The sequence below is a fragment of the Patiria miniata genome, unplaced genomic scaffold (genome assembly GCF_015706575.1).
Source record: "Patiria miniata isolate m_02_andy unplaced genomic scaffold, ASM1570657v1 HiC_scaffold_13, whole genome shotgun sequence".
NCBI lineage: Eukaryota > Metazoa > Echinodermata > Asteroidea > Valvatida > Asterinidae > Patiria > Patiria miniata.
Genome location: NW_024037051.1, coordinates 9255019 through 9278399, shown reverse-complemented (window position 1 = coordinate 9278399; position 23381 = coordinate 9255019). Strand labels below are relative to the sequence as shown.

Here is a 23381-nt window from a genome sequence, read left to right as displayed (position 1 = left end):
GACCTAGACCTACCTAAGCACCAAAGATGACATCCAGAAAAATGTGTTATGTATGATAAACATGACGCACAAAATAGGTTACTCACGTTACAAAAATGTAACGTGAATAACCGTGGAATTACCCATTGGCTGCATGTCCACTGCTATACTGGAATATGCCGAACAAAATTAGGAGCCATTTTTGCGATGGAGCCACGTTCACGTGCATGCCGCATGCGCTCTCAAAGACGGTACGCGCGCCCATCTTGGTAACCCTTTTGGTCGAAGGAACCCAGAGTGGATGCGTATTACATACGTGTACCTGAGTGCGACTCGCACGAGCCTGTTGCCACTGTTGTCACCAAGTTTGTCTATATCATATTTGAAATGGCCAGCCAACCCCAGCAGGCTTGACGGTTGAGCAGTTAAGGCATATGCACTACTGCACAGAAGGCCGTGGTTGCCTGTCCCACCCAAGCAAGCTTCATGATTTTTTTTCTCGCACCTTTTGAACAGCTCCGAGTTCTCGTACCTCTTGAACAGCTCCGAGCATACAGTGCTTATAAAGCTATGTCAGTAAAGGTCTGCACCCAATATTAAAAAGATCCAGATAATTCATTGCACAAAGGATAATGCTACAGGCAGGCCACACGCAGTTCATGGAGTTGTTTGGGGGGTTGATGGACTCCAGCTGATTAGTCTTGTCTGGTCCCAGCTAGATGACGTTCCCGTCTTCATTCAGACGCATCAAATCCTTCATGCTCTTCTTCTTCACTGTCCAACTGAGAATCAATAAAAGCATGAACAAGGTCAAAGGTTATAAAGAATGAACCAAAAAAAACCAACCCCAAACAGTACCTTCTGGAACAAAACTCAAATCTAAAGGAATAATATGTCCCTTTTGTTAGAATTTACAAAATCTACCAAAGCTCTACTATGCAAGAGCACATGTTTGCAACAAAATCAGCCCTCATGTTAAACACACTCATGGCCATCCCGGTGTCACATGAAAATCTGACTCCTATGAAAATCGGACCCCTATTTCCCTATTATTGGTTGATCCCTCGCACGCGACAGGTCACTCTCCTGAAACTATCCTAAAAATAGCATCGTAATCATGCGTGCGCAGTACTACCAATGAGTCCACATTTCATGGAGTCGGATATTCACGCTACACCGGCATACTGTACTGACCCCAAAAAAGTGTCCGCTTGCACAGCTTTTTTGGGGGTCACCCTGTATTACAGAAATCTTGTAAAATCTCATTTGAATAGCTTGTGAGTTGAATTGGTACTGGAGGAATTGTGAAGGACTTGCAGGCACTTGTGGTGGACTCAACTGCAGCCCTGTCCAACAACACATTGCACGGGCAGATTTATAGGGGTGGCAGTTGGCTAACTGCCCCCCCCCCCAGACCTAAACACCTCAGCCACTCCCCTTAAAATGTTGAATTCACCTCTATATTGTTTAACCACTTCGCGCCGGGTGTATTTTTGCTCAAAATTTCAAATTTTCAAAAGGCAAAATTTCCAAGCCAATTTCTGATGTACAGCCAAACGCCACAAATAGTGATTCGCAAGAGTGATTTCAACAGTATTTGCACAATATTTCTTGCCAAAACCTCACGTTTCAATACTCCGGAGTGTGCACTGGAGCGTAAACTTTACAACAATAGTCCGTGCACAACGGCCCACACAACGGTCAGCACACGGTCCGCCTCCACAGACAACACGGACTTTGTGTGTGTGTAAAAAAGGCACGAGGGATTAGCATGTTTAGAAGTCACCCAGAGGTGAGTCAAGGCAATCTTGACGTCTTAATCGGTCAGCTGTGTCTGGGTACAAAAGCAGCCAGTATACAAATATTGAGTGGATCAGCGTGGAATGGGAAGAATATTATCGCTCGGTAAAATCTGGACTTTTCCATTTAACAAGGCGAAGAAAGATCCTAGTCTTTTGATATATTTAAACTTTTATTTCAATACAAAATTGGTGAAAAATATATTTTTCTCTTCCAAACCACCCCTTCACGAAAATGTTTGAACCCAACGCTGTAGTGCTGGCTCTTTGGAACAATTCGCGCTACGCGCAACCCTGAACGTGCACACCAGCATGCATCTGCACACAAATACCGCGTCATGGAACAAGAATGATCCTAACTGTTCAATAGTATTTCCCATTCCCCATGGGCGGATAGTACTTTTTGAGCCCCGGCGTGAATGGCAGTAATAACGAATGACACGTGATGTGAGTTCCACCAATCAAATGACAAGTATCTGTATGTCGGTTATATAAAGCGTGTTATCACGGCCTCCGGCGCAGACTGGTTGAGAACATAGCTCTTTAGGTGAAAAGTATCCCACTCTAAGACTAATGTTATTGATTTCTTTTGAGACAAGAACAATTTTTAATGCTTAAAAATAAAGAGTGAAGATGGAAATGAATTCGCTCCTTGTACAACTGGATGTGATAAATAAATGTGTAAAGACTCACCGCTTCAAGCTCAGGCCAGGTGTAGAAGAACCCAAGTACCTTGCGTCGGATGAGAACCAGGAGTATCAGACCAAATGGGAATACCATGGAGATAATGGATGTCTTAATGAACCATAAGACAACCAAGGAGACAATCTGAAGAAAGGTGAACATGTGCATCTTCCATGCCTTGACCTGTGAAGATCAAAAGACAAGATGTTGGGTCAGAGAAAAGGTTGTCAAAAGTCAATCAAGAGGTACCGGTACTTGTTTTAAATGCTATGACCATCATATGAACTCAACTACAGTTATGAACCTACAGTTTCAATCAACTTGAGTCACCACAAGTCAAACACGAGTTAGTCACAAGTCAATCACAAATCAATTACAAGTCAATCACAAGTCAATTACAAGTTAATCACAAATCAATCACAAGTCAGACACAAGTCAATCACAAGTCAATCACTAGTCAATCACAAGTCAATCACAAGTCAATCACAAGTCAATTACAAGTCAATCACAAGTCAATTACAAGTTAATCACAAATCGATCACAAGTCAATCACAAGTCAGTTACAAGTCAATTACTAGTCAATCACAAGTCAGTCACAAGTCAATCACAAGTCGGTCACAAGTCAATCACAAGTTAATCGCAAGTCAATCACAAGTCAATCACAAGTCTGTCAAAAGTCACCACTAGCCATCCGGTCTCATCCAGGGACGATTCGTGTGTGTATTGTATGACCGACAAACATACATCTATGTTGATTCATCAAGGTTTGTACCGATAAATGTACTCACCATGCGAACATATTTCTTGTCCGGATGATGTTTGCTGGGCATAAAGAAGATCTTGATTCTCTCAGTGATCTGAATGCCACTCAAGGAGCTGAGACCAAGATACAGGAAGACACCATAGAGGACTGCAATGGGTACCTCTCGCAGTAGAGGGGCTATAAAATGCGTCAAACCTGGAATAAAGAATTAGAATCAGAATTAGAACCATCCTCAAGTCCAATGGGTCTCCTATTCCCTAGGACAACTTAGGTTCAGTTCTCGCCTATGGGTCACCTATACCCTGAGATCCTTCCCCTTTGCCCCCCACTACGTGTACTGGTATGCTCCAGTGATCATCCAGCATCCATCAGTCAACTTGCATCCTTCTCAGCTTCACCGGTTTCGAGCTTCACCAGTTTGCATCCTTCTCACGCCTCATCCTTCTCACACCCATCCTTATAATATCGCATCATCGTTGGAATCCCTCATTTTTCCTGATGACGGGCAGAGCATACTGATCGAAACGTTGAGTCCCTCCGGTTCTTTTCAGAACCACATATACTCACAAAGAGATTTATTCACATGGTGCTACCGCAAACTTATCTTGTCTTAGAATCAGAATTATTCATAAGATGGAATTTGCGTTGGGGTGATGTAAATTCATATCAGATTTTGCCTTTCACAGCTACAGCTGAGTGACAGTGACTCGAACCCACGACCTCCTGCTTTCAATTTGAGTCCCACCCGAGTGATTTTTTTTGCACTTTCACTCGGGAAGAACATACTGAGTTACAGTGTTTATACATCGGTGAAGAGCAAAACCTAATATGAATTTACATAACCCCGATGCAAATCCCATCTTATGAATAGAATCAGAATTCACTTTACGCTGCATAGGAATCTCTCTCAATGGGGAAGCCAAGAAATGCGTAAGACCTGAATTAATCAAAGTTAAGAATCAAAACAAAGAAAGTAGCACAGGAATCTTGTAACTGAAGAACTAAGAAGTGTGCTTTAAAAGCTGTAACAATCACAGTAATAGACTCAGAATTCAAATGTGATATAATGGAACTTGTCTTAATGAAATCCATGTTACCAGAAATTATCACAGCAATAAGATTATAATTTCAAACAAACTATTTAAAGAATCTTTTCTAGGAAATAGTCATATGCATTTGACTTGAAATCTTAAAAAAAAATTACATATTTTTCATTTCAACAAGTTCATAAATGTCAATTTCTTGTTTTACCAGTCAGCAATAAATAGTAATGAATTTCACGCTGAGCTGAATTTTATTTCATTTTATCTAAGATCAGCCAAACAAAAATTAAAAGCAGTACGTATCCGTTCTGAGAGATCTTAAAATGCTAATTCCCGGGTTAGCAGCATTGACAAAGTTGATGGTATCGTGAGTTTGGGCGTGATCCCTGGCTACATGGTAAACAGGTTTATGGCTTCTGACTAGCATCCCTTGAACGACATTGACAAAATGGGGGAATTCCAACATAGGGCTGGACAGCTCAGTTGGTAGAGCACTGGAATGGTGTTCCACAGGTCACAAGTTCAAATACTTGCAGCCTCTTGTCAATGTATTTGTTCAACCTAGCATTTATTTCATAGAATGGCTCACCTATAAGCAAACTGACTGCAAAATTGGTCATGCGTTGGTCCTTGATGTGGTCCAATCTTGGCTTGACGCCAGGAGCTTCCGTCCTTGTGAGCACGCTCAGACTACCCAGATGTGACACCGTCCGTACGGGGCCAGCACACATCCACGGTAGGCCGAACAAACCAGCCATTAAGGACAGAGCACCCATCAGGAACAGATCCAGATGGAAGCCTGTCCCCTTGCGTAGTTTGTGTTCTTTCTTGCTGACAAACTGACTGTGAGATGGTAAAAGAAAAAACACTGCTCAGTCATATAAAATCTCAAAACTCACATCTTTCACAGTATCTCTACTAAAAGATAACATTGTTCACACAATCCTAGGAAAGAATGTATGTAACTTACACTCAGTAATTGACAATGAAGTGCAATTACATGTAATACATTTGCTTGATGAGAAGTTGACCAATAAAGAGTAAATTATTTCTTTTAGGAGGTAGGAGTTTGGGATAAGGGATAGCCAAATGATTCAGCTACCTGAACTAATAAGGAGAAGGACGCGCGTTTGAGTCCCACCCGATTAAGTTTGGGAATATTTGTTCAAAAGTTTTTGTATAATACTCATTACTCAGTGCTGATTAAGTTAGTAGGCCGACAGGCAAAACCAAAAAACTCAGTGGTTACTCATTGATTGTGGTACTCATCTAGGTATACTGGATTGGAAATGGTCGGAAAATCCTGGCAAGATGCCTAACTTTCATGAAGTTAGAAGGAGAGAATCAGGGAAGGAGACATTCAAAAACGGTATGTGGGGCAACATTCAAATCAAAGTTTGCCCCTCAAAACTGTTTTTGACAAAGATGTTAACACCAATTCACGTTGCATGCCAGTTTGTTTGCAAGGCCGATTAAGGTAAACAGTGGTATATGTAACTGTTAACCATGGACAATCTCAGTAATATTCAAGGCGAATCTATACCTACCCAGTTAAGAGGATTTCCATATACAGCAGGATGAAGAGTAAAAAAGCTGGTACAATGGCACCAAATACGGCGCCTACAGGGAGTGCATAGTTTAAACCAAGAGGATTGATCATCCAACCACGCTTACAGGGATCAGTGGGGATAAAACCATCAGTGATGCTCAATTTCTGCAGACAAAAACAACCCAGAAATTATAATTATTATTATTTTTTTGAGATTTGAAGGTTTGCAGGGTGGAAAGATACTAAGACAAGATAAGTTTGCGGTAGCACCATGTGAATGAATGTCTTTTGTGAGTATGTGTGGTTCTGAAAAGAACAGGAGATTATTTTTTTAATATAGAGTATGGCTCTTCACTGAAGCAATATATGATCAGTGCTGTCTGAAAAATTGTGAGAAATTCACAAGACTGCTCGAGTGGGGGTTGGTGAAATTTCTTAACAAGCTCTTAGAAATCACCGAGTATACACCAAGCTTTTAAAGTTACGTCAGTAAATTATGTGTAAACCTCAATACTAAAAATTAGCATGTCCCTTATGCAAGATAATCCACCAAAGTAAAATTATATTTGAATGAATTATGAAGTGGGCACAATAGGCCATCAGCCTGGGGGTTTGGTCGGTATCAAATGAGGGGAATAATGCTCATTGTGATTCTTGGCAAGGTATGCACCCCTGTAGTTGGAAAACTATGTGAAAGCATTGCAGCGGTTGCAGCTTTTTGGGTTTTATCACTTTTTAAACAAACATGGCGGCCAAAACATGCGTGTTACGACAAATAATAAATCCAGTAACGAGCATATTGGCAGCCATTTTGAAAAAAAAAATAAATGTGATAACACCCAAAAAACTGCCACCACTCACACTGCAAAGCTATCACACATTTTCCAACTCTAGATGTGCAAACCTTGCCAAAAATCGCTATGAGCATTGCTCCTTTTGATCATTTGATACCAGTGGCCCAATTTTTGGACAAAAGCTGATAGCCTACAAGTTGTTTGAAGGGAACTATACATGTATAATCTTCAAATATTTTTTTAAGAGTGTGATACGCATCCGATTCAAATCAAGAAAACCTCAGCAAACACATTTTTGAGTGCTTAAAGGGAATGTACAACATTGGCTTTTGCTGCAATTTTCAGAAATAAGTGCATTTGGAGGATTTATATGTTTTAGCAAATATTGTTAAACTGACTTGCTTCACGTTTTTGGATTGTAGATGCTGGAAAAACCAACAAAACCAATTATATTCTTGTGCTCCGGTTCCCTGACCCCACCTAAGATGAAATGGAGTAATTTATAGACTTTGGGGAATTGTATGGCCAGAGTATCAACTTATCACAGGTGTGTAATCAATTGCAAAGAAAATGTGGAATAACTAAATATAAGAAATATGGAGTAGCTAGTTTTTGAAAATAGCCAGTTTTTCCCAGCACTGGTCGGCCGACCAGCGTTGCAAAAATACTATTTTTCTTAAAAATGTCAGCACACCAGGAGCCACGATTTTACAGGATGCTTTAGACTGTCATTCCCTAACAATCCAGTCAGGTATTTCGGGATAATTGGATCATTTCGGTTTTTGATGTTTGCAAATGTTGCATCTTCCCTTTAAGATGTCTGTTTTAGAAAGGCGGTCACATGTACAGGCCTAAGTACCACCAAAGAGAGCTCGTAAAGTTCTTTCCTCAGAAAGTTTTGGAAAAAGCACCGAGAAGGCAGAGCTTGTGGATAATGTCCTGTTACTGTTAGTCCTAAATTTTAAGCTCATGCAAAAGCAAAACAAATGTTATTCTGCCAACAGATCAAGTCTTATTCTGACATTTGGTGCTACCAAGGAATTTCTTCAGCTCTCAAGTATGAAGTATGATGGATAAAAATGACATTTAAGAGTCACCACCAGAACCTAACAAGAAACTAAAACTAACAAAAATGAAAACATATCAATTCTCGTACCAAAACACCGCCATAAATCAAATACCAAGCACATTACATTGTCTAAACATTTACATAACTCAACATTTAGGAACACAAACAAGCATCAATTCTTACTTGCGTGTAGGTGTCTTTGATCATATAATCCAGGGACACCATGAGAATGATGGCTATGGCGATGCCAAAGTTGCCCATGGCACGACGGGACTGTTCGGGAAAAGAGAGAATAAGATTCATCAATCAGTCCTTATTTATTTTCATAAGGACTGGTTCATACTGCACCCATATGTGAGATTGAAGCAACTTTGATATCATGAAACATCCACAGCGAAATTCTCAAAGAGTTGAAATGCGTCCAACTTTTGTAAAAAACACTGCAGGAAAATTTGCTGAAAGATAAGCAATTTGTTTTCTTGCTCGCAGTGAGTTTGTATCTGCTTGTAATTAGTCAATATTAATGGATGTCACTTTAAAGGGTACCTGAAACCAACGGATTAAATTATTATCAAACAATTTATTGAGTCAGGTAAATTTACTAAGTACCAAACACAATTTATTAAGAGAGAAAAAACGAAGTAACCAGGAAATGCAACTGGAATTTTAACAAATGAGGAGTTTTTCAAAACTGCACACTTTCTAGGGTGTGTTGCAATCGTTATGGTATGTGCAGAGGTAAAATGAGTAAATCAGCTATAGGCTCATTTTCACAGCTTATCAGCTTACCGTTAGAAAAATCCCTGCTTATTGTAGCAAAAACATTCTGTGCTTACGGTAAGCATATTTCACAGGTTAGCAAGAAAATTCTGGCTTATGTGCATGCTTACATTCTGTAACCAAGGATTCTATGTTTACAAGTTTAGCACTTTTATCATTTTTCTGCTAACATTGTTAGCATACAAAAACTAGCGTGCCTATCCATCATAAACTGCTTCGCGCCACACAGAATTTCGCCAGCAGTTGTAGGAGGAGAAAACTAAGAAACTCTTTGCTCACTGTTCTTCCCAGGAAACTGCTATTCCTCAAAATCTGCAGAAAGTAGGAGATGAAGTACGTGCCAAATGTCAGGATAATAGACAACAACGCCGTGTTGGGTCTCGGCGTCCAATGGCCCGGTGAACACGTATCCCCATGGAAAGACTCAGACTCGTCCACATGTAAACAACTCGGGTCTTTATGTACATCCTCCACGACGTGCCCCAATGTCTGATGGTAGGTTGTGTGTGGGTATGGAGTCGTTGAGTGCTGGTAATAGTTCACTGTGTGATTACTATTGGCAGTGTAGTTTTCTGGAGCGGGTAGGAAGGAGGTGTAGTTTGCTGAGGAGCTGTAGTTGGATTCGTGGGTTGCGTCGACGCCGTGGTGGAGGTTGTCGCCAAAGCAATACTCCGGAAGCAAAGGATTGGCACAGATTGTCTGGAAGAGATGAAAGGTGGAAAACAAAAATGAACACTTGGCTCTGTGACACTGATATTCACCCTAATATTCCTGAATCCTCCATTATTTTAATATGTTTTTTTCACAGACCCTAGGGGTTTCCAGAAACAAAGTTCTTTATCATTTTTCATCAGCTCTTTTCACACAGCTAAATTGTGCATCACCTAACATTCCTGAATAAGGCTCAATTCTTAATTTTCTTGTATGAGTAATTATGTCAAACAAAGCCTGTTTATTTATACATGTATAGGCAAAGTGTTAATGACTGGAAAAAAAAACCACTAAGATTGTCTAATTGGGATTTATCAACAGCTTCTGTGCACAAAATTGATGAACGTTATTATTTTTTTCTGCAAAATGCAGCAGTGAGAGAATTTCATGTTCAAGATTGCAACCTACACTGCCCCAAAAATAGATCTCTAAATTTACTAGAAAGAAGTATTGAGAGGTGATATTGAACGAAATTACAATTTCAAGTGCAGGAGAAATATCACACAGACAATTTAAGAGAAAACTCACGCCAATTCTGTAACAGGTGGAATTTGAACCTAGTTCACCAGAGGTATAAGCGAAAGAAAAGAACTACTTGATCCATATGAATGGACTTCTACATCAACAGAAAATAAGATATTTTTTTTTACACTTACATGGTACAAGCCAAGGAAGGTCTCATACAAGAAGACCATCGAGATGAGAACAGTCAGAATCTCCTCGGTGAAACGAGTGAAATATCGGACCAAAATACTGCCCTCGAAGGCTACCACGACGATGGAGATGACAAAGATCCAGAAACCAACCCACGTCCGGAAGGGAAGAAGCTCAATACCTATCGTCTCGCAAAACTGGAAATAAACAGATGGAATATAAAACGTTCAACACATTTAAACTAAATTACAAGAGTTTACAATGTGTGCAAATTATGCCAGAAACATTTGCAAATACTTTAGATGCAATTAAACTTTAGAACGTAGCATTAGAACTAAGAAGAAAATTTTGTTTGGAACAAACTTATACCTCTGGTTCTTTTCAGAACCATTCTCTTAGTTGAGAAATTATTCGCACATGGTGTTTCCGCAAACCTTTCATTATTTAGAACAAACTTAAGAAACAATTACCATTATGGATTACTTCCGTATATTAAATCAGCAGTAGGTGAGTTGGTAATTGACAGGAACAGCCTTTGAGATGATGCCACAATTTTTGGGGTTTATGGGTTGCGTGAAAACATCTGCATATGTGTTCATGTGCATTTATTAAACACAATACCTGGGTCAGGTTGTTATGAAAGTTTCGTCATAAACATGCACCTTTGCCAGCTTCTTAGGCAGTTTTCAAATTATTTTCAGTCCTCCAATGATCTTGCATGAACAGTCAGTCAGGATTGCTCCCGAGAGCTCCATGTGCAAGACATATTTGAGCACATTTGGTGCAAAACCCAAACAAATAATTTGAAGCTGACCGTGTACATAATTTTAATCTTTCCATGAGCACCTGACAAAAAAGCAGCCATGCATTTGTGTCCCTCCCAACTCTCTCTTTGTGAACTGTTGAGGGGGTACATGTCCTTGTGCATTGAGTCTAAACCAGAGAGCCCAAGACATGTCTGTCATCAGCTGAGGTTACAGATTCTCTTTACTGACAAGGGATTTGATCCAACTCACCACAAACATTTGTTCTTCAAATACAAGCAACGGTCCCGTCGCTCCTATGATCACCAATGGTTGACCAGAGAAGAGAGAGAACAGCATGCCACAGATGGACGTGGAGACGATCATCTCACTCACTCCCATCCACTTCTTGGTCTTCTCGCCTGAAGACAGTCAAGAAAAAAGAGAAGGATTGGACATTCTTTTGGAGTCATCTCATAATCCATCCAGGATAATTATCAGATCTTTTACAAACCAATAACTTCATTCCAGGAAGATTCTAGGGATATTGTTCAGAAACCATATCGGAACATAGCGCACAGCACTCGTTCAAATAATGCTACACGCGCTGCACACGCGCACACTGTACATGTACATGTATATATGCCTACGTTGTGTGTGTGTATGGGAGCACTGTATACATATTACGCGCGCGCGTCCATGCACACAGCACGCACCGGGATTTTGCATTATAAAACCGTGGTGTCTTATGCTGAAAAAATACAGTACTTTTGACTAGGGCAATGGGTTACAATTTACCAATCACCATAAGTTTTACATAAATGTAAAGAGAAAGTATTATACTCCAACATGCCGCTTGATCCAAATGACAACAACAAATGCTTAAGAAGTTAAAGCAGGTTTTCTTGCGCAAAGTAGCGCAAAACGTGCGTTTTTTTCACACCTTGCCATTGACTTTTACCGAAAACGTGTTGATTTCAACTGGAAAGGGCAATTTATTGTCAGATCACAAACAAAATAAGTCTGTTACTAATTGAAAGAATGTGAGTTCTTCTATCAAATACCGTGCGATCCAGAAATATTCGTCATTGTGGTCTCGATATACCTTCTATTAAACGTTTGAAAACGGTCCTGTTGCTGCGTATTTACTACACTTCTAATTGTAACAAAGCAAATGAGCGCTATGTTCCGTTAGGCCCCCCCAAAAAATATTCGGTCTCTGGTCAGACCGAAGTTCCGGAATTGATGCAGGGACGCGGCTTCTTTTTTTTTTTCTTCAAGCTTGGATTGTACAGACAAGGTGGGGTACTATTTTGCTCTTTTGGTGTCCTCATGTACATTGGTGTCCTCCATAATTTGCCTTGGTGCTCTCGATCATTTGCCTTGGTGCAATTTCCCATTCCTTGGTGCTCTTTGATTTTTTTTTTGGCCTTATGGCAACTAATTCCCAATACAATGGGTCTAATGTGGATAAACTTGTCTGCAACTGATCCTGGATATTTTATGAGATGATTCCTTACAGGAAAAGATTGAACATCAACTAAGAATAATGCCCCCAATGGGAACGTTTTCATTAATTGTCAAACAAAGTCCACTCAAAGGCATTTCAATTCAAAAGACAACTTTATGTGAGTAAAATTGGACGTATGACACAGGACTAAAATGACAACAAAGGAATAATCAAAATGTTCCATTCATCTTGTGGAACGTGATAAGTGGTGACAAAACATGCAGAAAACCCTTAAAAACAGCCGTATGTTGCCCACAGACCCTTAAGAACAAAGACAATATAAAGAAATACAAGAAATAACAATCATGTCTAAGATTTCCGAATTCTATAGCTAGCAATTTTATTAAAATACCGGTATGTTAGGCCAAAAAAAAAAAAAAATCGGTCTCTGGTCAGACCGAAGTTCCGGAATTGATGTGGCGACGTGGTTTTTTTTTTTTTTTTTTTGGGTGGCTTTTTTTTTTCAAGCTTGTATTGTACAGACAAGGTGGGTACTATTTTGCTTTTTTGTGTCCTCATTATACATTGGTGTCCTCCATAATTTGCCTTGGTGCCCTTTATCATTTGCCTTGGTACAATTTTCCCATTCCTTGGTACAAAAATTTGAGGAGGCGCAGCAATAGAGGGCGCTGTTGTAGATTCCGTGTTAATTTGAAGAAAAAAAAAAGGTTGACGCGCATGATTAAAATCGACGCGCGCACTGACCAGAGACTGAATATTTTTTTTTTTGGCCTTACCCCAAGAACTAAAGAATCAATTTACATTTCTAGAATTAGTAATAAATGCTGGCAAACTAAGGAAAAAAATTTACTTAGTACTGGCTCTCTACCAACTAAGCTATCCAGCCCTATGTTTGCAGTCAGCCAATAAGTCAATGTCTTTCTTAAAGAAAGTAAGATAACTCACTGAGCAGACCACCAAACGTGATAGCTGGAGACAGACAGGCAAAGTAAATGAAGACAAAGGCAGCCAGACATTGGAAGTTGAGAGCGTCAGTAATATCACTCCAGTAATGTGGGTATCGTCGTTTGACATCGTTGACGAGACCCCCAAATATCCGACCGGTCCGACGTAGGGGATCCAGTTGGAGTTCAATGTGCATTTTTTTAGCCAATGCAAGCACAGCTACATAGGGAAACAGAGAAGAGAACCTTGGTTAAAGACATCAGTAAAATAATGCTCAAAAGCTGTCGCCAGTGCTTAGAACTGTTGACAAACAAGTAAACTAGTTAACGTGTATGAGACGTGATAATGTACACTGAAAGCTGATTTGCTCATAAATATGCATTAGGGCAGTTCCACTGTGTCAGACGTACATTTTGCTTTGGGGCAAATCAGCAATGTGCATAATAAAGTTACATCATAAAATGGATTTTGATTCTGGTAAAACATATCAGTTACATGTAGTTACTACAATGACTTAAAAAAGAAATGATCTATCAGCCTTTATTGCTACGGGAGAATTGGCTCAAAACACCATGGTGTTGGATGTACTCAGACAAAAGTTGATTATTTTTTTGGTGTACTTATTAATTTGTATGTTAACAGTAACAGCTGAACCGTTGAACAATAATAAACAATATTTCAATAAAATACAGCTAATGAGCTTCAGAATGATACACACGTTTCATCTATGGAATTTTTTTTAAAGTTTTGGCACTGAGGTTTATAATTCTGTGGAATTGCCCATTAATTAAAAATATATATATATATCAGAGGAATGCCTTATATACGCCTTGCAAAAAGAGTATAAAACTCAAGAGGTTAGTTTGTTGATCATATTTATGATGTGCAAGCATATTTAATTCAGTAAACTGGAATATAAATTTACATAAGAATGATATATAAGGCCAAATAAAAAAAAAACATGTTTCTCATCCGGGTTTTCGAAAAAAAGGAGGAAGCGGGGCTTTTTATTTTTTATTTGTTTCAAGATGGCCGCCATTTAAAAATTTCCTGCAATTGTTGGTGTTTCCACTGTTCAAAGACACTTTTAAAATGAAAGATAAGTTGGACAAGAGAACTGAACATATTTACAGTGTCATTTAGACTTGTATTGGTCTACAATTTATTTTCCGATGAATTTGTGGACTTTTTCTGTGTTTTTTTACTGCATATTTCAAAAATAAAAAATAATAAAAAAATCCAGGCGGCCTCCAAAAAGGAAGCGGGCGGGGACGAGAAACATGTTTTTTTTTTACTTCGCCTAATGCATAATGATATGCAGAGTCACCCAAAAATATGTATAAGGTGCAATGATCATAGATGGAAAGCCAAATGTCTCATAAATATATAAGGTGTAATAACATGAGATGATTGGTAGATCTACTCATGAATATGCATGGACATCAGATAAGCAAAGTGACACATAAATAATGCACAAGGTGTAATTGGAATAATATGGCCCACCCTCAGTATCCTCTTTGGTCGGTTTGAGAGTCTGTCGTCTCCTCATCACCTTGGCCTGTTCTTTCTTCTGAATCCTCGTGATCGGAAGTAGCAGATCTCGATCCCAGTCTCCGGGTGGTAAGACCATGGTGTCATTCAGGAACTCGCTGATTCCCTTCATGATGTCATGCTTGTCTAAACCGGTGTAGGCGATGTCTCGAAACACCTGCAAAATAATCGGCAACCATTGTCTTTTAAATTGGATAGATTCCTGATTGAATGTGTGTCAATTGACCTATCGACGTTTGCGAGTTAGCCATGCCCCTTAGACAACCCTATGGAATGTTTGTACACTAAGTTTTGTTTGTCTCAGATTTTGCGCGTTCCGCGTCCATTTGTATATCATGTAATTGGACAACATTTCACAAGCTGCGTTAACGCGATTCTAACACGATTCTACCGCAATAGGTCATTTGTCTTCAAAAAAGCAGATAACAACTTCTAGTTGCATAGGGGTCATTCTATGAATTTGAGGGTCAATTTGTTTCATACCCTTTTACATCTGACATGTATTCTGGATGCACTTCTTAATGCCTTCCTCCTCTGAAGACTGGTTATAAAAACAAACTACCTACCCAACAATAAAAAATAGTTTGAAGTAGTTTTTAATGACACTTGAATGGCAAATTTCAAAGTTCAGAGGTAACTGGGAAAAGAAAACTGAACACTTTGGAAACAAATTTTAAAGAATGACCCACAACATAATGTCAATTTTTTTGGCTGCAACTGTTAATCTCATGCATTTTCATAAAATGCCATCAAAACCCAAGAAACTGAAGATAACCCCCAAAACTATTCAAAAGTACATTGTTCCTAGAAATACAGACTTTTGTTTACTGTAAAGAATGATGATGAAATATAAGCAAAACCCGATACACTGTGATTGAATATCTAAATAATTACAAAGTGCAACTGGAAATATTATGGATTTCAAAAGCCATGCACTTTTCTATATTAAAGGGAATATACATCATTTGCTTTTGCTGTAATTTTCAGAAATGGATGGAATTAGGGGGTTGGAATATATAGCAAATATAGTTACACTGACTTTTTTGAGGTTTTGGGTTCGAAAATGCTATAAAAACCAAGAAAAACAATCATTTTCCTGTAGTCTGGTTCCCTGACTCCATTTAAGAAGAAACAGAGCAGTTTACATACTTTGGGGAATTGTAAGGTCAGGGAAACAGTCTAGCTGGCTTGTACCCGTTCATAGGTGTGTAATCGATTGCAAACAAGTGCGATGGTCAACTGGGGCCAGTATTTGAAAAAAGCCAGTTTTTTTTCAACGCTGATTGGCCGATCAGCGTTGGAAATTGATACAAAAATACCACTTTTCTTGAAAATGACAGTATACCAGGTGCCATGATTTTACAGGATGCTTTACACTGTCATTCACTAACAGTCCAGCAAGGTATTACAAAATGATTTGGTAGTTTTATTTTTTGATGTTTGCAAATGTTGTATTTTCCCTTTAACCACCAGCCAGGTTTGAAATTTTATCCGATTCTAAAGATGGTTTGTCACAACCTACCTCATCTGAAAACAGTGTAGCCATTGCACGGCCGATTTCATGGTAATCCGTGTCGGCAAAGCTAGGTCCAACCATGAAGAAAATGAACCGCAGGGGCATAGGCACTTCAAGAAAGTTCTCAAAGACGATCGCCTCCTCGAGACGGACTAACGTCATGACTGGTTCCTCAAAGGCTTCATCGGTTGCAATCATGACGATGGCTGCCTCGGATCCCGTGGGAATCTTTCTCATGATGCCGTCGCCGTGAACCGTTAGGCGTCTCGTCAGTGGCACGTCAGCGTTGCTGTTGTTGTTGTTCTCCAGCATTGATATGCGGACCTCGTCAGCCTGGGAATGACACCAGTTTGAAAAAATCAAAGTTTATGCTTAAAGGGAATGTACAACATGTGCTTTTGCTGCAATTTTCAGAAATAAATGGATTTGGAGGATTAGTATGTTATTGCAAATATTGTTACACTGACTTGTTTCACGTTTTGGGTTCAAATATGCTTGAAAAACCAAGAAAACCAATCATATTCTTGTAGTCTGGTTCCCTGACCCCACTTAAGATGAAACGGAGCAATTTATAGACTTTGGGGAATTGTAAGGTCAGATAATCAGTCTAGCAGGCTTGTAGTCTTCACAGGTGTGTAATCAATTGCAAAGAAAATGCGGACGAACTAAATATGAAAAATTCGGAGCACTTTTTGAAAAAAGCCAGTTTTCTCCAATGCTGGTCGGCCGACCAGCGTTGGAAAAATACAGTTTTTCTTGAAAATTCCAGCATACCAGGAACCACAACTTAACAGGATGCTTGAGACTGTCCTTCCCTAATAATCCAGTAAGATATTTCGTGAAAATTTGATCATTTTGTTTTTTGATGTTTGCAAATGTTGTATCTTCCCTTTAAAGACTAGGCCTTCATGTACATACTTCTTCAAAATGACCAAATGTTGGAATGGCCACTTAAAGCCCGAATCTGAAGAGGTGGTCAATTTTGAAATCCTGTTTGAAGTAAAACTGATGATTCAGCCATCAGTGACAAAATGTTAATGCCAATAAGACAATTACACCTATTAAGGCCATTGTTATGTGTATTTTGTTAAAAACTAATTTTGTTATTTTGGGAACTCCGGTTTCTCCACTTTTTTTTTTTTTTTACAATCGCTGAACTTTTTTAGCGTTAAAAGAGTATGGAATCCATTTATTAAAAAAGTATACATTGCAAAAAGCTCTTATGCCAACATTATTGTGGAAAAAAAACAGCCAAAGTTTAGTTCCTTGGGTTTTTTTTGGTCTTAACTCTCGAGTCTCCATTGAACCCAAAATCTAATTCTAGTTCGCTGACCCACCAGAAACTTAAACTCGTTCCTGGAACGCTTAGAGCAAAGGGATAAAGAAATAAGTAAACCACTTATTAAAATAATCTAATTAGGATACATGGATTGAAGTGTTGGTCATGTAATTGCATCACAAGATGTTTGGCAAGATTAAAACCAATCTTGTTAGATAGAACTGGTAAACTGCCGATTCAATAACAGCTGAGAAGGTCATCTATTCTGGGATATTCTGTTTGTTTTCTTTTGGTCTGGTACTTGCTTATCTTTTGTTTTGTTTTGAGGGGAAGTATGTTATTTTCCAAAGTTCTAAGTCAATGGAAAAAAAAAGTCAATTATTTTCCAAACGTTTACTTTCAAAATATGACTGAATATTATTAAGGGCTAGGGTCCACGATGCGGACAATTAACGAATCCGGTATTTATGAATAAGCATATAAATACATTCGCCAAATTCATCTATAGAATGCTAATAACTCATCCAACTTACAAACAATAATGTTCCTCTTACCCCGTTGGCATGATTGTCAAAAGAGGGCGACAGGACTGTGGCATTATTCGTCGTCGGTGGCGAGGTACTGATGACGGACGTCTTGCGAGACGAATCCGATCCGGCGTACATTGAAAGACGTCTGACTGAGGCTTGAAAGAGACCGGTTTGTTCTGTGACATTCCTGGAAGATAACAAGAAATTATCACTTTCAAAAGGGGGCGGGAACTCGGATGGAAAAGGAGTTGAGGAAATTGGGGAATAAAAATCTATTTAAAAGGTAACACTTGCTTTGGTCAACAGAGGAAACGGTGTAATTTGATAGTAAACTGACATAAAATGACAATCTTTTAGGTTTTCATTCATAACATTCAGTCTCAATATTCCAATTTGGAAAGAGTGAATTCAAACCAATATTGTAAAGTTGCTAGATTTGAAAAGGTCATTCTCCAGTATTTGTATTAAATTGCAGAGAGAATGTAGAGACTACTTAAAGGAACAGTTCAAGCGCAAGTTGGTATGTGTGTTTAAAGCAAAATTCATCAATACCTAAGATAGTTTACCCATTCCTATTGGTGGAGACCGGTCACGTGGGTGGTTTTAAACTGCTGTTAAAACACCGGCTGGTTTCAAACACAATTCCTGCATTCTGTGCCATATTGTGCAATAGTGCCGCATGTGCTTATTTCAATATAAGGAGATTTTTTTGCTCTACGCACGCGAGGCACATACCATACACATGGCTAGAGGGGTGTTTCACAAAACATGAAGTACAATTAATTGTTGAACAGGTACTTATGAATGGTAATAAATATGTGCTTTGGCTGGGGTTCATTAACTGCGGCCAGGCCCCTGGCCTGTTTTAAGACCCCTCTCACACCAATACATGAAGCCATTTCGTGGCCACTTCGAGGTGTCCGAGGTGTCCGTGGGCGCAAAAGTTAAAAAATCGAAGTAACCACGAAATGGAATCAGATCTCACGGGTTGCCACAAACTAACCACGAATTAAGGACATGTCGATTCCTTCCGTGGGCCGATTCTCACAGATGCTCCACGGACTGAAGTTACATCGGATTTTACGGGATGGCCCCGGATTGAATGTTGGCCTGTTCTACAGCCGTTTTCATTACGCGGTACTCGATGGTACTACGAGTTGGCCACGAAGTGCTCGCGTACTACACGTAGTACTCTCGAGCTGGCGCCGTAGTCACCACTGACACCACGTAGTAGTCTCGAGCTGGCGCCAAAGTCATCACAGGATGCAATCGGGATGGCCACGAGATGTCGCTGGCATGCAGTCCGTGAATTCCAGGAAACAGACATGAGCACGGGTTGGTCCCATGGTGTTTCCGAGGTGGCCACGGATTACTCACGAAGTAAAAACGGGTACCACGAAATAAAAACGTGCTGGCTTCAAAAAATGGACACAAAAACGGAGACCACGGATACTGTTGAAAAATTGCATTTCCGAAGTGACCTCGCACTGGTCTTGGATTGGTGTGAGAGGGGCATAAACGTACTTGTTTTAAACCGGGCAAGCACCTTTTCATTCCCTTACTAAAGATAGAAGATATTGGCAGAAAAAAAGGTTCTCTTAGTATGTTCTCTACATAATCTTCCAACACTTTTTATTTTCAATGAAGTGAAATAACAAACACTATACAAGTCTTCCAGTTCACATGACTTGCAGGATGACAGTATAACATACTTGCGAGCAGATTGGTGCAACATTCTCAAGACCAATCCATGTTGTTCTGGTTGTATGAGCTCGGCATTCAGCATTCCTTCCACCATGGCATTGAAGATAGCTGGTAGCGTAGTCTCAGGGATGTCTAGTAACACTAAACCTAGGATAAATCACAAGACAAGATCTGGATTAGTCTCATGCATTAATATTAAATTACCGAAATGCTAATGCCCTTCTACCCAGTGTACACACTTCAAACCTTCACAGGAGTAGCTATGTTTGCCAGAGTGAGCAAGTTGTTTGAAAAAGTTAAAGGAATGACAAATTTTAAGGTGTGCAAGTCCCTGCATTTAAACTAATGATGTGCATCGGGTCGGGTCGAGCAGGCCAAACCGACCCAAAACATTAGAGATATAAACCGAATCCAAACCAAAACCGATCTTAACTCCCTCAAGGTAAAACCGACCCGAACCGACCCGACCCGATAAAAAACGGGAAAAAAACCGAATACCTGACTTGGACAAAGTGATCACTATTTTGTGCCTGCCCTTACCCATGTGGCATGAATTCTTTTGCAAAACCATTGTCTTTCTCTATGTCATACTCAGTGGGTTGATCGAGAGTAACTCCTCTTATTGAACAAACGCATGGTCACCACGCGGTATCATGAGAACTGTTTACAACATATCTATTTCACTGTCAGTCCCGATCCGACTGGAGAAATTAAAATCATTGGAACTTGATAGCGCGCTTGGTGGCCACACCACACTATGGGCTGCGGTCACAGTGACGGTCAATAATATTGCATCACCTGAATTTCTGAACTGTTTTGGTTTATTTCGGTTTATTTCGGTATATTTCGTTTTTTTCAAAAGATGGCTAAACCGACCCCACCCGACCCGAAAATAAAAATGCAAAACCGAAACCGACCTGACCCGACTGAAAAGATGGACAAACCGACCCGACCTGACCCGAAGTCGGTTTCGAGTCGGGTCGGTTTCGGTTTTGGGTCGGGTTTGCACATCATTAATTTAAACAAGTTCAATTTTGGCTATTCTAGTGTACTTTTTGTACCAATCTGACCAAATGACTGTCATTTGTGGTGTACACTGGCTGTAGACTGGTGAAAAGGGTGGGGCAGTGCTATTGTATAGGACTACCCTGTAACACCAATGAATGGGCTAAGTAGACTGGATCCTGTCCAAACATAATTGATTCTAAAAGAATTGTTGGGCCACGAATAATTTGAAATTTATAGGGAGTCAGGTCAGTGTAGTGGTACTTTCCTCGCCTTCCACCGCTGTGACCCGGATCCGATTTCTGCCTCGGCCAATATTGTGGATTGGGTTTTCAGTCCCTACTCGATTCCGAGGGCTTTCCTCAAAATATTCTTCTGGGGTTTTCCTCCCACATCTTAAACTGTAATTTCTTCACATTGTCTTCTCTTTACTGGGCCTCATGGGAGACCAGTGGATTCCACTGAATGGGCTACCCAGTTAAAATAAGAATTAAATAAAGTAAGTTTTCCATATCAACATCTTTCTATGTCCTATTCAAAGGTAAAACAAAATTGAAACTTTGTATTGCTACTTGAAACTTGAAAATTAGAACAGACAGTGCATATTTTAAAATCATCTTGAAATGACATTGACTGTTCATGCACTGCATCAAAAAAAACATCTCCAAATAAAAATAAAAATAAAATGTAGACAAGCTGGAAAAAAGCACACACGATCAGACGACACAATGCTTGAGCAGTGATTGAATCTAAAATGGCACCAATCTATTATCAATTCTCGTTCTACAACTCCTTGCCTTCCTAACTCCTTGCCTTCCTGAAAATAGGCCAAAAATCCATCCGCTGAGCTCATGAAGAAAAGCTATACCCTCAAAATATTCTATTTTAGAGAGTTTTGAGAGCCATAAAATTGGGAAATTGAAGAGATATATAATGAACCTCTGGCCCGGACTTGGAGCTTCCAATTCTGAGCATTTTGGATGCTATTGGGCTAGAAAGTGGCGCTATTTTGCCATGTTGTGGAGGGATTGTTTTTCAAGATGGCTACTTTTCCGCTTTTGGGAAAATAGGGGTTTTCTTCTTTGGGTGAGAATATCTCAAAAAGTCAATGGTCAACCCACCAAAAAATGAAAAGAAAATGAAAGATGGCACATTGATCATCATTTTTCTGTGCAGCTTGAGTACCTGTGAGAGTTCTGAGTATTTTTAAAAGAATTTTGAAGTATGCGCATTTAGCACTAGTGTCTATGGGATTTTTTTTGGCAGGGTTGCACCCCTAATCCCATTTCAATGAAAGAGCTTGAAATACAAGTCGGCCAACCAAGCCTACTTACCATGCTCCAGACCTTTCCTAAGATGGGGAAGACTATTAAATGTCAGGGAAGCGACGTGAGGTTTGCCCCATCGATCCGACCCTTCCTCTCGGTCCTCCTCAAACTTAATCCATCGAGCCTTCTCCTTCCAGTGGATGCTGCTAGCCCCGATGCCTGCATACTGCTCACTGCGCTGGAGTTCATCTAGCTCCACAAATAACTGTCAAGTAATATCCAACACACAAAATGTAATGTCTTAATACTTAAAAAAGTTATTTTAAGGTCTAAACTAATAATAATAATAAAAATAATAATGTAAATTTCTATAGCGCCGAATCCATTAAAAAAATGCTACGAGGCGCTTCACAATCAAACTATTTATATAAATAAAAGGAATATATATTAAATTTAAAAATGTGGTTTTTTAAATCTCAAAAAAATTGATAACATAACACTATAGTAATTAAAAAGTCTGAACCACAAGTCGACACCCCCGGACAGAGCAGAAAACAACCCCCTCCCCGCAAGCTTGGCCAAATCAAACAAATTATACAAGTAAAAAAGGAATTTTAATTAAAATTAAAAATGTGATAAAAACACTGAAATGTAAATGTAAAATAAACAAAGTCAAACAGTCATTAATTAAAAAACCTGAAACCACATGTAGACATCCCTGGACAGAACAGAAACAACAATCCCCTCCCCACCCCCACCCCACCCCTCTAGTTAGACCAAATCAAACAATTTATATAAATAAAATAGGAATATAAATTCCTATATATATTTAGCAGGTTTGTACGACAGAACTACAGAACATTTGGCTAAAGAACACCACATAACTAAAGAATATTTTTGTGGGCTGTATTTCTGATTCAACTGCAATTTTGAGTAGTGTATTTTGAGTAGCATATAGTCAGGTGGCATATGGTCGGAATCGTGACCGACTGGTCCAAAGCACCAAACTTGGCAGATATATTCTTATAGCCCTAAAGAAGATATTTAGAAGGGGTGACACCTGAAATTCTTTTGGGAAGGGTGCCTAATTTGCATAAATCGTTAATCCCTGCCGTGTAATATATTTATTCCCATATTTGGGTATATTTTTATTTTTTTATTTTTTTAAAAAGTGTATTTTGTGATTCTACTTGCATATTCTTACTTCAATAACATTTTGTAAAACATATAAGTGACTGAATAATTAGGAGGACATAGTAAAGAACCACAATTGCTACTATTTTACCCTAAAGTTACGCGCATTTACCTTTTCCTCAGATATCATCAACTAGTCTCGCCAAACGTGGGTATTGATGAGCTTCAAATTAACAAAGTTACTTACTGGCATAGTAACCCTAACAAAAATAAGTGGGAAATTAAGTGAAAATTGATAACATCTTGATGCTTAGCCCAAAAGACCAAAAAAGGGGAGAAAATGTAGTGTCCGTAAATTGGGCTAGTACGGGAAGGGTAACGTGGGAACTTAAACAAGTTCAAAAAAATCC

At 39.3% G+C, this 23381-nt stretch overlaps 1 protein-coding gene across 11 annotated transcripts in view; it reads right to left on the bottom strand.

Annotated features, from left to right (window-relative positions):
• Window positions 1-502: 502 nt before the first annotated feature.
• Window positions 503-23381, bottom strand: part of LOC119721207 (anion exchange protein 3-like) — a 67431-nt gene continuing 44552 nt past the window's right edge. For 9 of the 11 annotated variants that reach the window (XM_038191148.1, XM_038191144.1, XM_038191145.1 and 6 more), the window contains 15 exons: window positions 21904-22102; window positions 19573-19711; window positions 17864-18047; window positions 16058-16384; window positions 14488-14692; window positions 12985-13203; window positions 10842-10990; window positions 9828-10022; window positions 8740-9159; window positions 7864-7953; window positions 5816-5982; window positions 4858-5111; window positions 3251-3420; window positions 2472-2645; window positions 503-761 (listed from right to left, as the gene is read on the bottom strand). In XM_038191148.1, the coding sequence (XP_038047076.1) occupies window positions 714-761; window positions 2472-2645; window positions 3251-3420; window positions 4858-5111; window positions 5816-5982; window positions 7864-7953; window positions 8740-9159; window positions 9828-10022; window positions 10842-10990; window positions 12985-13203; window positions 14488-14692; window positions 16058-16384; window positions 17864-18047; window positions 19573-19711; window positions 21904-22102 (2940 nt within the window). In that variant the 3' untranslated portion in view covers window positions 503-713. The remainder of the gene's footprint in view (window positions 762-2471; window positions 2646-3250; window positions 3421-4857; window positions 5112-5815; window positions 5983-7863; window positions 7954-8739; window positions 9160-9827; window positions 10023-10841; window positions 10991-12984; window positions 13204-14487; window positions 14693-16057; window positions 16385-17863; window positions 18048-19572; window positions 19712-21903; window positions 22103-23381) is intronic. The other 2 variants (XM_038191146.1, XM_038191154.1) reach the window with 1 other exon arrangement.